At 33.8% G+C, this 17,141-nt stretch overlaps 1 protein-coding gene across 1 annotated transcript; it reads left to right on the top strand.

The window, feature by feature from the left end:
* The first annotated feature begins 7,483 nt into the window (after positions 1-7,483).
* Positions 7,484-16,574, top strand: LOC147064615 (endoplasmic reticulum resident protein 44-like). Its single transcript, XM_085957619.1, has 5 exons — positions 7,484-7,489; positions 9,112-9,187; positions 12,044-12,286; positions 13,898-14,140; positions 16,420-16,574. Exons 1-5 carry the CDS (start codon positions 7,484-7,486, stop codon positions 16,572-16,574), a joined length of 723 nt encoding a protein of 240 aa, XP_085813745.1.
* The last annotated feature ends 567 nt before the right edge of the window (positions 16,575-17,141 follow it).

The following is a 17,141-nucleotide window of genomic DNA, read 5'->3' on the forward strand; positions in this document are numbered from 1 at the left end:
ACATTTTTTAATAACTTTATCAAGAATATAATATTGAGTATAAATATTCAATTGTTAATATAAGGGGCCGTCCATATATGACGTCATGCTCTAGGGCAGTGCTCCGCAACGGGTGTGCCGCGAGACGATGCTAGGTATGCCGCGGCGCATTGTGTCAAAAATGCAAATAATTTATTATATTATACAATACTTACTTAATGGCCAAATTTGCGTGCATGGCTGGTAATATATTTGAGCACCTGAATAAAATTAATAAAAAAATGGAAGGTCAGAATGAAAATATATTGATATGCTTCACTACCATAGGGATATTAAATAAATTTACTACCATTGAAAACAAGCAATTTTCGGTCCGGCCCAAAATCTTATAACTTTGCTGCAAAAGAAATTTCATCATTACTTTCATACAATCAATATGACTGGATCGAAACCCTTTTGCAACCAATGCCGGAAATTATATAGAAGCACTATAATTATATTCGTGAGGAATTTTGTTGAATTGAGGAACGACGTGACGCTAAAAATGAATTTCACCGATGTTCCATTGGCTCCCAATTTATACGACATATACCTATGTGAGCAACTTTTTTCAACTCAAGCTATAATTAAAAATGATAAGCAGTCATACTTGATGGGTGATAAGAACTTCTGGTTTCTCTTTCGTCAGAGCTCTAGTCTGGGGGGCATGGTAGATCAACCAGATAAATGAGATAAACACAAATTACAATTTTTCTTTAATGGTTAAAAAAAAGTATATTACTACGCTGATACTAATATTTTTAAATATGTGATTGGGGAGTGTTTGTATTAATAAATACAAAAATTAGCTAAACATACAATGAATACCATTAATTTTACCTCGAACACCATTTGAAAAACACTACCTACTTTAAAGTATCACACTGTCTTTAACCTTAGCGATAGGTAGAGGGCCCGCTTCAGCATGTGGGGTCCATATTTTGATGCATAAATTGTTTTACCTGTGGTGTGCCGCGGAATTCTGGGAATACCTTTGGTGTGCCATGGGTGAGAAAAGGTTGCGGAGCACTGCTCTAGGGGGTCAGAGAATATGTGATGTCACAAAGTAAATAAAAACTATAAAAAGAACAGAAAACTCAATATTGGGGGATTAAGTAAGATAAATATTTAAAAAAAAAATGTTTTTAATACTAGGAGAGGGGTGTCAAAAATGTGACGTAATATAGACAGGTGGGTAAAAGGTTGTGACGAAGGAGAGGGGGTTAAAAATAGCCAAAATTGTGTGATGTCACATGTGGACGGGGCCCCTAAACTAAATGTTATGTAAAATATGTGAAATATCTGGGTACATGTTTTTCCTACTACTCAAAAACAATTTAAAAATACATATTTTATATTCTTATTTCGGTATTTAAAATCTCTGATAATATATTACAAATGCATCACAGCTATATATGGAAATACTGAAAAGCATTCTTTCAAAGTCTTAATAGGACTTATTTTATTGAGACTGGTCAAAGCATAATGGATAAAAAGTTCCTGCACAAATATAATTCTGTGTATAACAAAAGGTGCCAGACAATGGATGGACTCATCAAGTTACAAAATTTTAATAAAGTGAAATTTTTCTTATCAGTTTGTTTCACGGATAGAAAAAAAAAATCGCATGCGACACAAGTTTTTTTCGCGTCATTAACCATTTTTTTAATAACTTGTGTTTCCGTTTCCGGCCAAATAATTTCGGGGGTGGGATGACAATTTTTGGCTGACGCATGGGCGACAGACATTCTTGGCGCGCATTCAAATGTTTCGGGCTATGAACCCATCCTCAAATTATTATAAGATAAGGAGGAAAACATAATTTTAGATTATCTGTCAACTGTAACATATTATTATGTTTATTGCACTTTATTATAATACTTATATTATTACATAATCATTATCGGAGACCGATCCACAGCCTGATGAAGATCTCCACAAGTTCATTTTATCCTCCCAGTCTTTAATGTTTAGTTATCTCTTTTATTTTCGGTAAAAATTAGTTTGATGATGCATTTCGTTAGAGGACGGGTATAACGTGGAAAGACCACAAAAAAACCAATGGAGAAGTTATCATACAAGAATGATTTCGCGATATAATACTTCATGTCGTCAAATGAGATAAAATTTATCACACACAGACGCCTGAAGTTTACCGTTTAGACCAAAAGTTATGGTGGTTCAAAAATCACAATTACGTGTAAATCTCTTGGAATCTTTTATTAACGTGGAAATCGTAAAATATTTTTTTCTTAACCTAGTAGATTCTTTAAACCTGTAAGGCGCAAGCCATCCACTACCATCCTCAGCAATCCTAGGAGAGTGTAAAATACTTGCGAGCGACAGAGATTCGTAGAGTTGCCACTTAAATATGGGAAGAACTTATTAACACCATTATTTAGCAGCCACCCTGTCCCTTCATATTATTTAGTTAAGATCGAAAAAGTATAAATGTGTTAATTTAGCTCACACCGACCTGAAAATTGGGTGCCGGACGAAATCCCGAATGCTGAAATCCCGAAAGCCTAAATCCCGAAAGCCGAAATCGAAAAATAAAAAAATACAAACAGTAATAATTGCGCAATCTTAACACTTATCTTGAATTGCGCAAATTTTACAAGAGAGACAAAAAAATCATTTTTTGTAGAACAAATGGGTTTTTGTCTCTCCTGTAAAAAAATGTGCAATCTTAACACTTATATTGAATCGAGAAAATTTTACAAGAGAGACAAAAACCCATTTTTCCACAAAAAATGGGTAATTTATATTTATAATTAAGTAATTATATAAGTTAAGATTGCGCAATTATCACTATTTGTATTTTTTTTTATTTTTCGGGATTTCGGCCTTTGGGATTCCGGCCATTCGGAATTTCAGCGTTCGGAATTTTGGTATTCAGGATTTCGGCCTTCGAGATTTCGGCTTTCGGGATTCAGGCTTTCGGGATTTCAGCATTCGGGATTCCGGCCTTCGGGATTTCGACCAAACCTCTGAAAATTGCCATGATTTGTAAGAAAAACAATAATTCTCTTGGGAAACTGTAGGTAGTGTGACACCCCCGTATGGTCCCCATTTGGGGATGTCTTTGTGTATCTGAAGAGGCCCGAATCGGTATCAAAGCCAACAAATAATAAAGCGCTGATTACGAAAATAAATAATAATAAAAGAGCCCAGCCGGCAATGCCGTAAATTTTGTTAACCGTTGGAGATTTGCAACGTCGCTTTCTTTTCGACGACGGTTTCGTTGGAAAAAATCACAAGATGGCGCGTAGATCGCGACAAACAGAAAAATCGCGAGCACGCCGATTTTGTACGGATAAAATAAATTATTCAAAATGTAACCATATAGTATAATATTTACGTTTAAATAAACTCGCCGTTTTCCATCATAATTCCGGTGTGTCAATTATCCACCTCCAAATCCCGAACCCAGACGATAAAAAAGAAAACAAAACACAAAGTGACAGTTGAGAAATTCTCTTACCAAAATGGAGGGAAGTGATAGTAGGTATATGTCGTCATCAAGAAAGCTCTTGCTACGAAAAAAATAACACCTCGCGTGAAGACAGATGATGCCAAAATAGGTAATAGTAAATTATTTATACGTGATGATGTATGCCAAAATAATCCCAAAGACCTTAATTAAAAAACAATGTCTTGAAATACAATAAGGAAGAGTACGTAGAGGCAGACGGTACCAGAAGAAAACAAAGATGAACTATGTGGGTACTTTTTAAATTTGCCTCGTTTTCACCGAATTGATGATAGATATTGAATTGTTTGGTGAACAGGCAACTTCTTTATTTTAAATTTAATTTTTTTTTATTTACATAATTATCAATTCTATTGAATAAACTACTTCCGGTGCAATTTTCTTTGACACAAATATGTAAAATATTACCCATAGAATATAAATTCATGAAAGTTTTTTTCAAATAGGTACTAAATTGATATGAATATTGTATGTGTATAATTATGTGTTGTGATTTGAAAAAAGAAATTTGCTTACGAGAATAAATTTAATTAAACGCTACTAAACCATGTTTGTGTAATTTATACAAAATAAAAATAATAAATCGTTTGAATGCTAATTTTTTTTTCGTAGGATCCTTCAAAATCAGTCAGTGTGTGGAGCCTCTACGTCACTAGGCGCGCCACTGACTACTTCGATAATAATTGGATAATAATATTTTTATTAGTTAGATATGTATGTAGCCATATTATAATATATTATTATGGTTTTGTAAAACTGACGTAAGTCGATTTCATTGCGAAACAGTTCAGGGCCAAACTATCATTACTTTATAAACTGGCTAATAATGTCCCTTCTAACAAATAATAACATTATAAACTAAGAGCGTGTTCTGGAAAAGAAATTGTAATTTTTCCATTTAACATAATAATAATTGGGTAAGTATTATGGTTATTTAAAGGAAAGTCATTGCTATATATATATATATATATACCTACTCAACACAGAATATTGAATGTAATTATATTTGTATGTTTTAAAACATACAATCTGCAGTTTATTTGTTTGATAAAAACGAAATACAAAAATCTGTTGAATCTCTAACAGCCACTGATAATAATAATATTTAATCCTCGTTCTATTATTTGGACTAAATCTCTGCATGCTATCGAAACGGCTATTTTGTAAATGAGATAACGGACTTTAAATAGTTGCCTGAATTATAATAAGTTAACACTAAAAAATATTATAATATTTTAACAATGATTATCTCAAAACCTCGTTCAACCTAGTTTTCTTTTAGTGTTGCCAACAGTACTATAATTATAGTACATGTACCATGACTCAGCCCGCTTATTTCCGACGTACGATATTAAATGGGTGTGTATGTATGTATGTACCAACATATCATAAAAGTGAGCCTAAAATATCATTTTTTATGGATCGACGAAGTACCTACTTTATATTAAGAGGAAATGGCAGAATACAATTTACTGAACATTTAGCTTTTAATAATATTATTATGTTTTAATTAATACATATATAAAAACATTGAAGAGAAAAGAGTAGGTAGATTTTTTTATACGGTTTTAGAAGTGAACGCTACTTGTTTTTTGGTTAAGCGTAATTTTATTTATACTTCATTCATAATATATATATTTCTAAAAATAATATTTTGGTCAAATCCGATAACAGTTGATAACCATGATTGTTTTGGAAAAAGTTAAGCCGTATAAGTTAAAAACTAAACATCAGTGAAAACGTCCCATGTTCCTATTGAATATAGGTACAAAGTTGCTAACATGTTGGTTTTAACTACTCTTGGAAGGTACGCAGACAAGCATAGAGTCTGTATTCTATAAGCTTGCATATACGTCACACTGAAAGCATTGTGTCATCGCGTTCAACTGTTGCAAGTTTTCAATGGGAGGGAACGAGATGGATGCTGAAGCGGGGGGGGGAAACCGCACGCCAGCTTATAGAAGACAGACTCTAGACACGTTCTCCAATACAGTGAATAAATGAGAGCAACCCCTTAATAATTTAGTCGAAGTTGGGGCGTGGTCATTGTCCGAGGGATGTTAAAATATTGTTTTAAAGCGAAAAAGATAATATATTAAAAGCTTAATATGAATTGTATATTTGAAGAATTACTACTTGAAGACTAATGGTAAAAGATGAAGAGTAAGAACAGTAGCATCCAGGACAGACCAAATCGAGAGTGCGACGTGATCTTCGTTTTTAACAGCATTCAGCATCCTACCTAATTTCAGGAACAACTGCGAGAGAATCGTGTGGACCATAAGACCATCCTATCCTAATCCTATTTAAATGAGTCAAACCAGACAGTTTGTATGTAAATATCATATTTTTTTACAGGTTTTAAAGATGTTGTACTATAATCAACTTAAGAATATATGGCAATGCCATCCTATAAGTGACGACCACTCTTAGAATTTTGTTTATTCACTAGTATTGTGTTGCAATTTCAGCAATCCTCTAAAGTTTACCGTTTCACCAATTTTGATTTTGATAGTGTTGAGAATGTGGAATATGTCAGGATTTCGTCCAATCTTATTTCTTTTTACTTTCGTAAGTTAATTATTGAACTATTCCAAATAAACGCCACAAAAAGTGCATGCCACTACCGGCATTTATAGTATTGTGTAAATATGTGTGAAAATCCCAGTTTTTATGTTAATAAAAATGACATTCAACTGTTCAATAATTGAATGATCAACATATTTCCAGTGAGTCTAAGCCTAGGGGCGGCATGGTATATGAAAGTATGGTGAAGCCGGCAAGTATGGTGAAACAGGCTGGTAATGAATTTGCGGCAAAATTTCCACGTTAACATTATATTATATGGGTACGTTATAATGACCAAAGTAAATCCTCCGTGATGTCCTGCATTTTTTTTATCGCGTCGCCATTTCTCGTGAGTTATCGGCTGTTGTCGGCATGCTTCATTCAGTTGTATGAGGAAGCCAAATCGTTGCCTATCTCTACTTTTAATACATCTATGGCCTAAGCCCAGTTACCCCCGTTTCAGACGGGACACCGGTGTCGCGCTCGTATATAATAAGGACGCCTTTGTATTCGAATAAAGGGTCCTTTGTATTATATTTATGAACGCCCAGAGCTAATGAGTCAACGCATAATTTCGCGATATAAATTAGAACATAAAACTGGCTGCGGTCATAAAAACATGTGTATCGGCGGCTTGAGAATGTAGCGGCCGACGGAAAAGTGTACCATACACGCTTTGACTCATTAGCTCGGGGCGTTCATAAACATAATACAAATACCCTTTTATTCGAAAACAAAGGCCTCCTTATTATATACAAGCGCGACACCGGTGTCCCGTCTGAAACCGGCCTTATAGAATATATTTCTATTTACCAAGTAGGTACTTCCGCTTGTTTAGAAAAGGTTTGCCCTCCATTATTTTTGAACGACAGAAAGGCATATATTATAGAATGAATGACTGGACTAACAGTAAATCTGTAATCTGTTAATATCTATTACGTAAACTATAACAATTATATTATACTCGTAGATTCGGGTGTACTGATTTTGAAAAACTAAAAATGATTCCTGAAAGTTCACCAAATAATATATGAATGGATTGACAATCAATCATTTGAACAAAATAATTTTTAATGAAGGCACAGGACCGATGTTATTTAAAGCAATTAAAACCGGCCCTGGTAATTATTACAATATTTTATTTGTTTGTTTATAAACGGCACATGCACATAATATTATGAAACAAAATATATAAAATACAGATTATATGTAATAATAAATATTACAGTCATGTACAATTATTTATGAAATAATAACAATAATTTACAAATATTTATCGTTTGATTTGAAATAAAATAGAAGAAAAAATACAACAACATAAAAGCAGCATTTATTATCAAATTTAGAAAAGAAGTTGAATAAATAAACTCCAGACTTTTTTTATTGCAATGCTTGATTGCCTGTATGGAGGTATAGAACATGTCAATAGAAGAACTATCAGAAAGAGGATGTATCCTTAGCATGGCCCCCACAAGGGGGGGCTAACAGGGCTCTAGCCTGGGGGCCCGGCGTGGCCAGTTAAGTGAGATATACATACACCACAAATTTGCTGTAATAGTAAAAAAAGGCGCTATTATATATAAGGAATATTTACATGATGTGCGATGCAATTTGATGTGATACGAAGATTGATATAGTTAAATCATAGTCCATGTGTAGAATTTTATTTTATAATTATTTTTAGTGTGTTTCCTCACTATTAAAATGGCTATTTATCCAATAAGTGTGACAAAGGGGGTCACGATTAGTGCTTCACAATAAATGATACTGACTGGCGACAACTCCATAAATAAAGTGCATTCATTTAAAAATACAAAAATCGCTAAAAAAATACAAGAAAAACCCTGGGGTCCCGTGGAATACCATTTGGAGAACACTAATGTAAAAAATCACACTGCCCTTCACCTTAGCGATAGGTAGGGGGCCCCTCCAAATATCCTGGTCTGGGGGCCCGCTTCCGGATGTGGGGGCCATTATCCTTAGTATTGAAGAATAAACAGAGAATTTAACTTTACAAAACTAAACGTGAAAGGGTCGCATTCTTGCCTGCCTGAAACTGGAAAATTATTCGTCGCAGTCGAAAATTGAATTTACGGTTTTAAACAACCAAGAGGCCAGCTATTTTCCGCTTTGGTTTGAATGTCGACGGATTAATTATTATCTCTTACTATTAATCTATATTAAATTATTAATATATTGTCGAAATTTCTATAGACAATAGATTCAACCAGAAATTTGTAGGTATACGTATATGCAGTAAAGTTAACCGTATCACAGATCATCGTGAGCTGTTATATCGCAAAATAGATGACGACGTATTGTGATCAAATTCATGTCGAAATAGAACATTCAAAAATATGTAATAGAAACGACCAAAACACAGGGGAAATACAGAAGAAAAAAAGTAATTTAGAAATACAATCAAATCGTATATATTTAAATAAAATTCAGATTCAGTCAAAGGTAGGTTTGCAAATAAGTTCCCGTAAGTATCAAGTATCTGAATATAATGATATCGTTACTATCAGATAGGTATTTGATATTAATTAACATCAAATTAAAATTGGAATACGCCTGTGATGCTCTACGAACTACGCGTCATTTTTTTTAAAACTTAATGGTATACGACCGTCTCTTTCTGTTACGACAGGTCACGGAGAATTTTGATACGGCGAAATGTAATACTTACGTATAATTTACATGAAACCAGACAAAGGACGCAGTGTCGGCCCCTTCCATTTTTATTGTCAAATCTATGATTCGCGAGAATCTCGAGAAAAAATTAATTAACCCAGAATTCCTAATTCTCGAGAATCGAAAAAGTCGCATTAACATCGCATTTTAGATATTTTTATAGTTAAAAATACGATGTGGCTACTTATCATTTTTTACTGATTTTATGGGGATCGGGGGATATAATACACTATAAAGTTATTAAAGTTTACGAAACTCAGATATTTTTCAACAAACATTCTTCTTAAAAATGTTGAAATAATGAATTACTTATAGGTATAAAAAGTGTCGTATTTTAGGTTTTCTACGTGTTTTACAACCCTGTGGATGGTGGAGCAGTAAAGTTGGCGGAAAGTGATTTCAATGAGACACTTGGTAAGCATAATTATTTTTCGGTGCATGCTACTATTTCATGTAATTTTCTAGGTCCGTGTGTCCGGGTGTACCCGTGATCGTGACAATTTCAATGTTATCCGCATAGATATCAACATCCTAATTAGGTTTTTTTTAAAATGACTAGCGATCACCCACGACTTCGTCTGTGTGAAATACAGAAAGATAAAGTAGACACACAATGAAGAAATAATATACCTACCGATTCGTACTATTAATTGTTCGATTCCTAAGCTCGCGTTTTACTGCCCCCGCTTCACATCATACTGTTGCAAGTCCATCGTGAACCGTAAAAAAAGTCCACAAAGTAATGTTTAAGCCGTGCAAGTTTTATCAATGTTGGTTCAATAGTTTTTGAGTTACGTATTACCGATCAAACGGACAGACAGGCAGCAATCCAATAAAATTGTATTTATAATTTATAAGACTTGACTACAAAATATATTTTATAGACTTCAAAAGTTTGCATAAAATAAATAAATCGATAATGTTAACATAAAATTTATTTAGCTAGTTTATGGTATTGTTGTAGGTACCTACATATTTCACTATCTCTATGAAAGTCTATAATAGGCAATTTATTGACAAATAAATAACATATTTTTAGAAAGAAACACGCACGGAAATGAAATGACTGGAACGTGCCATGTAAGATTCGGGGTCAATAATGATTATTTTATGATAATATTGATTATAAAATTATCATTAAATCAACATCTGAATAACCAATTATTATTTTCCTGTTATGATTGACTAAAATGTTATTCACAAACCATTGGAATGTTAACTATCTGTGTCATAGATCATTTTATTGTACTGACATTATTTGTTTTATAAACCTTTACTTTTTTAAACATACTTTCTTTAAACCAGTGATGTGCAACCGCGGACCGTGTCTGCGTGTGGCAAGCGGATGATTTTCTGTGGCCCAGCGTGGATGACGCAAATTTTAAAGTTACCACAAAACTCTATAACGCAAGAAAAAAATATGTATTGTGATTTATGACAAGAGGAAAAGGCTTTTGTTTTAGGGATTGTAATATCGACTTAACTAACCAATACCGGTGTTTCGGTATAATTTCATGTTAAATACCGGTATTCGATAAATCATATCTAGAGAATTCTTTCACGGCGTCCTATTTTTTTTCTCAGTGCCCTTAAGTTTACACAAAAAATAAAAGAAACTTCCGTCAACAGTCGAGAGAAAACTTTTTTTTTTCATTTCTTCTTGTCAAAGAAAAATATGTCATCCAAACCACAGTCTTTTACTAATAATGTCGACATAAATTATACTGATGAATTTATAAATGCGTTTAAAAATTAATAAATGTAAAAAATCTTAACACCACTGCACATTTATGTACTGAAATATGACTATATTCTAAAACATTAGAGCGAGAGGTTTAAAAGAATACTATTTTATGTAATAAAAATACTTAATGCAGTCATCAAATGTTTAAAATAAATATAAAGGATAATAAGGCTTCAAAATTGTATAAATAGATTATCTACAACGTTTAAGGAATTTCCAGGATCATGCTTTGAAAATAGAATAAAAGCTCCATTTTGACCCACGCTGAGCACGTTCGCCCTTAAGAAAAGCTGAAAAACGTCTCGACCTCGTTTCTGGACGGGTTTGTTGTATTGAATTTGGCACACGTGAGAATAAAGGTTGCTCATCACTAATCTTAACTACTGACAGTAAAATCATTATTTATTATTATTTTCATTACTACAGCTATATTGTAATTTGTTTACTATTTTTTGTAACTTTTGTTTAAATTATTATTATGGAGAGTCCTAGCGGTGAGCGAAAAAATGGTGATGACAGCGAGTCGGTACTATTAAACGCTCCTTCATTTTCAAGAAAAAAATTCTTACTAAGCACACTACCTACCTACTATTTCATTTGCTTCATAAACTTAAGTTCCTATATGTACCAGTTGCGTGCGGTGTCTATTGAGATTGGGCATGCTCTTCAAAAGCAAAAATGTCTACATTAAAATTACTAGAAGCATTTTAAAATACCTATATAGTATTATGTGTAGAGGTTTACTCAACCCTACAACTGACGCATTATTATCTATGCTCATTTATATAGCATAAACAATAATACGAACAGGAAATGACAGTCAATAATTCAGTTGCATTTCGGCCTTTCCACAGTGTACCTAGTCAATTTACGCGCGCAACTCCGCGTAACGTTCAACCTAAATTCAAATCATAATATAAACCTTCTAACTCAGCATGAATACTAATGTGATAGTCCTTCATTAGTGCCGTGTTTATCCAAATTGTATTCTATAATATAAAAACAGAAAATACCACCATTGTGTATTATTCATCACTATCCGAATTTACCATATCACGCACACTCAACGCAACCTTCTAAATAACATAATCTTAACATCGGGGCTACATCAGCATCTTCGATAACCCCCGATATATGTTGTCATACATTATTTCCATTGCATATCCGATGATGGATTTTCAGAAAAGAATAATGTATTGGTGCTGTCATTAGTTATTAATGTAATAATACTCGTACGTTGAGAACGCTAAAATAAAATAATCGGGAACTATTTGCAAAGCATGAAAATGATACTACCAAATAACAAGTCCCACACCACAGTATACTTGCTCTCGTATGCAGCAGTACCGAATATTTAGTATGTCGTTGAATTTGTTTATTGTTTTTGTGAATACTTATACTAGCATATGACTATTTGGAATAAATAAAGCATGCGTCGCATTCACAGCATCTATGGACCGCACGCCACTGATACGTACATATGATATTATTATTAGATATTGTGATGCTTTAATAATTTCTTTCAGCCTCAAATGAAATAGTATTCATAATGTTTTACACCACATGGTGTTCGGATAGTGAGGAACTTCAGCCAATTTTCGATGAGGTCGCCGACAATATTACGGCCGAGTTCCCGGAGGCCGGCCGAGTCTTCATGGGGAAGGTGGACTGCGATGAAGAAACGTCAATCGCTGAACGCTTTCACATAAATGGCTATCCTATCCTGAAGGTTATCAGAAATGGACAGTCGACCGAGGGAGAATACACGGGTAAGGAGTAAGGACGCATACGGATGTTGCATGAGTTTTCAATCATTGTGATCAAGCCTCAGAGTAAGATCAAGCATCCTTTTTTTACAACGTATATTTGCCAGAGGAGGAATTAGGTTTTTAGCACCCCGGTCAGAATAATAAATGCGCCCCTTGCGTAATTGAGAAAACCTATTTTTTCGTAGTTTGTTGTAGAAATTTATCTATAATACATACCTAAAATTCTAATAGATTTAAATTTTGTATTTTTATATTTCGATGGCCGGGGAGAACAATCACATAAGTCAAATTTTAAGATTTTTTTAAAAATATTTTTCATAAAAAATATAGCATAGAATATAGATCAATGACAAATTGCAAAAATGTCTCCAGACTGCGTCCTGAAAAACATGAATGCAATATATGACTTAAGTGATTGTTCTCCCCGGCCATCGATTTTTCGAGATGTTTTTGAGATGTGACTATCAGCATAGCATGAATATTAATTGATACTCGCAAGCGTCTGTATCAAATAATGATGCTTGTCCGCGAGGGATTTCTTTATGGGAAAAAAAATCATAAAATCGGTATCTCTACCGTTACCAAAATATCTAAATATTCGTCAAAAAGTACGGATACTTCAAAATATCTGAATTGTTTGACGTCGGAACTAATGAGGAGGTTTTAAGATGAAACAATGAGACAAGAGGACTTATGGGGATCAGCAACCTAAGCCGTGTCAGCATATTGATCGGAGATATTAAATAACTGACCTTTCCCGTATAGTCAGACAGTGTCCAATTATTGGAGATTCAATAAAATTGCTGGCCTAAATTATAATTTTCTTAATATCCGTTTTCCCTTATAGTCAGCCAATATCCAATTATCGCAAACTCGGTATGAAATAGCTTACAATTGATTGGGAATGCCACCCTAACATAACTTCCCGGTAAAAACACATCTCACAGAATTATCATTGTATTTATTATATAGTACCTATTGTATCCTTGTAATTATTTAAACCGTAAATAAACTTGCTGTCCTCCATTATCATAAACGACTAGGTACTACCGTCTTTCATCAGCAACACCTATCACTGCCAAGTGGACTTCCGCAATCTTATAGCTATGTCTCATCAAGCGCAAAAAATGTTCATACTTTGATAAATATTTATATTTTACACAATACATGGGAAGGTAGAGTAGCGTAAGTCGAAGGAGATTCTCTCAGCTACATATTCTCTGTAAGTGACCCATTTGCTCAAGGCGTAGGAAATCTGATACGACTGGACTTAAAATAAAACTATTCGAAAGATGGTTTTAGTATTTTCATGATATATGGCGGGTGGCGGATGAATTTGTGCTATTGCTCATTGCCTTTGGGCTAGTAGGTGTAGTCATTAATGTTAGAACATTATTTACCTAATATCATATTAATATTTAGCTTTTCCATGAAATTACCAGTAACCAAATCGCAAATTTGATGATTGAGTGTATCATATCGCATTCTAAAATCAAATAATTTTAATTAACTGACCTATATTCGTTCAAGAACATAACTCTGTTTCCGTAGTATAAAAATAACTATTTCCCGGTACATAGCTACACAGTTTAAATATATATATATTATCAGGTGAAAACACCGCCGAAGAAATCACACAGTTTGTCAAGAGCCAACTGGAAGATCCCATCAAGGAGTTCCATTCCCTGAATCAATTGTGGGAGCTGGAATCCAACAAGCGAACAATGATTGGCTACTTTGACCGAAAGGACATGCCCGAATATAACGTATTCAGACGAGTGGCCACGTCCCTAAAGGAGGATTGTCAATTCCACGTGGGATTCCGTGAGGTTTCTGGCCAAATGCACCCAACTGGTAAATATAACAATATTTCAATTTATTTCAATAATAACTCGAATATCGGAATCAGAAGTATGCAAATTATAAAGGACAGCCGTATTGTATAGAAGTCCCTTTCTAAATGTCTCTGTGGGTCTATTCTATACACAATGCGTCTATCGATGGTAGTTTATCATATCTATGTACAGGGCTCGAAATAGACCGAAACGCACCGGAGCGCCGTTCCTGTTCGTGAAATTCTAAAAGATACCGTTCCGGCTCGTGGCTTCTTTGAAAATTGCGTTCCGTTTCATGTTATTGAAATAATATTGTATGTAGGTATGTAGTTTTTAAAGTAGTAAGAACTGATTCGTGGGATTAATGATTAGTCTTACAAGGTCTATAATATAATATAGGCTCTTCGGACTTCAGATGTGTTTACAAAAAAGCTAAAGGGGCTACAGGTCCAGGACATTAAATTAGTAGGTTTCCAGAACCTGAAAAATAATTTGAAATCACAAAAGAACCTTGCAGCGAAGAAATACACAAATGTACGAGCTTCTAGAATTTTGAATATAAGAGCCCAATTCTAAGAAAATTGACGAAAAATAAGTGATTTTGCAAAAATAAGTAGGTACCCATTTAATAAAAAAAACTACATTTTAATGTTGTATTGGGGGGGGAGGGGGTAATGTGTGTTAGCGCAGAGTCCCTTCAAGTATAAATGAAACCTGGATTATTAGGCATATCGCCCTTATGATATCCGAAAAATATTTAACATATAATTTGATATTTTTGAATGATTATCCAGCGCTCCGGTTCGTAAGATTTTCTATTTCGAGCACTGTTTATGTATTGAGGCGCTTAATTGTTACAATAACCGTCTAAACTGTCAAAACGTGCTATATTTTAACAGCCTCTCTTTTGGCTGTGTTAACTTTTAGACCGAGATAGACAGTTTTGACAGTTTAGTTTGGACGACTGACTTAATGTAACAATAATTAAGCGCCTCAATACATAAATATGATAAAGTGATAACATTTATCACTTTAGCCATCGATAGGCGCTTGTGTATATGTATACATTTCTTCACAAAGTAACTGTATTCTTCCGGGCTATCGCTAATATTATAAAAATTTGTATTTTCTTTGACCAGTACACGTTTTTGGCCACGTGGTATTATTTCTACTTTTAGTGATAATCGTTTAAATCACTAATGCATGGGAAGTCTTTATACAATTTATTCAGAGACTTTGTGTCCACTATGTTCCAGTCTTCACCCAGCACATTTACTGGGCCGATTCGTTTATACACTTCTTGGTATTCCTCCGGTGTCAAAATAGTTTGCTTTTTTCTTAGCATTTGTGCAATGCAACCATCACAAAACAGTCAAAGTAATTTTTTCCCTTGGAAATTCATATTTCTTAAATGATGCAGCAAAGCTGAAGATGTTTATTGACTACCTTTCCCAGCTTTTTCTTCTGTCCAGGTATAAAAATGTGGTATAGAATATCTTTTTTTTGCTTCAAATCGTTTCCCACCTGTAGAAATCCTTTTTCTAGGGCCAATATTGGCTTGGCCAACTTCCATATGGTCCACACTATCTTCTTGCATCGTAAATTGTTATAATAAATTAAATTTTATTAACATCTTGTTGAAAACACAACCTCTTTAAACAATACTGTCATTGAAGTAACAGTCACAGCTACCGTGCAAAATGTGATTAGTCACATATGCAATATGGTGGCTCCTACGCTGTGATTAGTTAATAGGACAAAACATCGTATGATTAAAATCGAGTGCTGGAGAAATCATGGTTTGCTTGAATGTGTAATTTTTAGGATAAATTTTTTATAGGATAAAACGTTCTTTGAGCACTGATTCTGGTTTCCTTTCATAAATTTCAATATGGGCTATCAGAATTGACAATAAACAGCATTTTTCAAAATGTGTGACAAACAACTTTTTGAATGTTTGCTCCTCATATATTATATTGGTTAATTTGGTGCAAGATAGATATATCCGTTAAAATGCCGTGCGCAGGGGTAACCAAAATGATCGGTTTACGGTTATTTTAGTGAAAATATTTTCCCCATTCGAATTCGATGACGATTTTTTGGGTATTTTCGAATAAAAAAATATTTCAATTCAGAAGTTCTATCCGTTAGAACAGAACGGCGACAGCGACTATTTGTGGCTTGTGCACTTTCCACCTTTGTTGCAAGCGCGAACGTTAATTTATAAGTTGATAAGTTGCAGTCGCTTAGATATTGGTACCTACCTCGTGTAATAATAATGTTTTTACTATTCAACAGGTCATCCGGTAATTGTGTTCCTGGGTGATAAGAGTGATAAGGCCCGTTCCAACAAGATAGTCGAAACATTCTCTGACAACCTTGCCAATTTCGATGAAGCTCACGCATGGGTCCAAGACAAATGCGTGCCGTCTGTCAGGAAGATCGACGATTAATATGACGTTTTTAGGATGATCACGTGAATAACAAAACTATTTATAAGTCGAGATACATAGAATGTCGTTACGTTAAATTGAAATAGAGACTGACAACCATAATTATTAAGGGATACGGTGATTTGGAGAACTAATAACTCGTAATATACCGCCTATACTAACATCGCGACACTAGCGCCAATATCGCGTCAAGTGTTATAGTAAATTAGTCTGTAACATCAAAATGCTATGTACATATTATAAATAATTATTACAAGATAAAAAGAACTTTTTATATACCACGTTTTTAAATTTTCTATTGAATCATATAAACTTGACAATTATATGTATTAATAAATATTTTTTTATACTTGATATAAATATTATAGAATTTTGAAATGTAATTTTGACATTTCATATTGATTTCCATAGTAACGCACGTATATATTATTAATAATTTAGTTGCTAGGACCCCCTTAGCAACCATTAATAGTGAGTAGTAAATATTACTTTTAACGAATTTTTTCCGAAACATACAAAACAGAATTAACTGAAAATGAATTCAATTCCGATTCAAGGTGACCAAAA

Source organism: Rhyacophila brunnea, unplaced genomic scaffold (assembly GCF_057557595.1).
Source record: "Rhyacophila brunnea isolate RB1 unplaced genomic scaffold, BYU_Rbru_1.0 scaffold_7, whole genome shotgun sequence".
Classification (NCBI taxonomy): domain Eukaryota; kingdom Metazoa; phylum Arthropoda; class Insecta; order Trichoptera; family Rhyacophilidae; genus Rhyacophila; species Rhyacophila brunnea.

What these genes read in the sequence shown, in the direction of transcription:
- LOC147064615 (XM_085957619.1), top strand. An exon ending in TGATTTCAATGAGACACTTG is followed by an intron (nt 9,188 to 12,043) that starts GTAAGCATAATT and finishes AATTTCTTTCAG; the next exon opens with CCTCAAATGAAATAGTATTC. An exon ending in TGGCCAAATGCACCCAACTG is followed by an intron (nt 14,141 to 16,419) that starts GTAAATATAACA and finishes ACTATTCAACAG; the next exon opens with GTCATCCGGTAATTGTGTTC.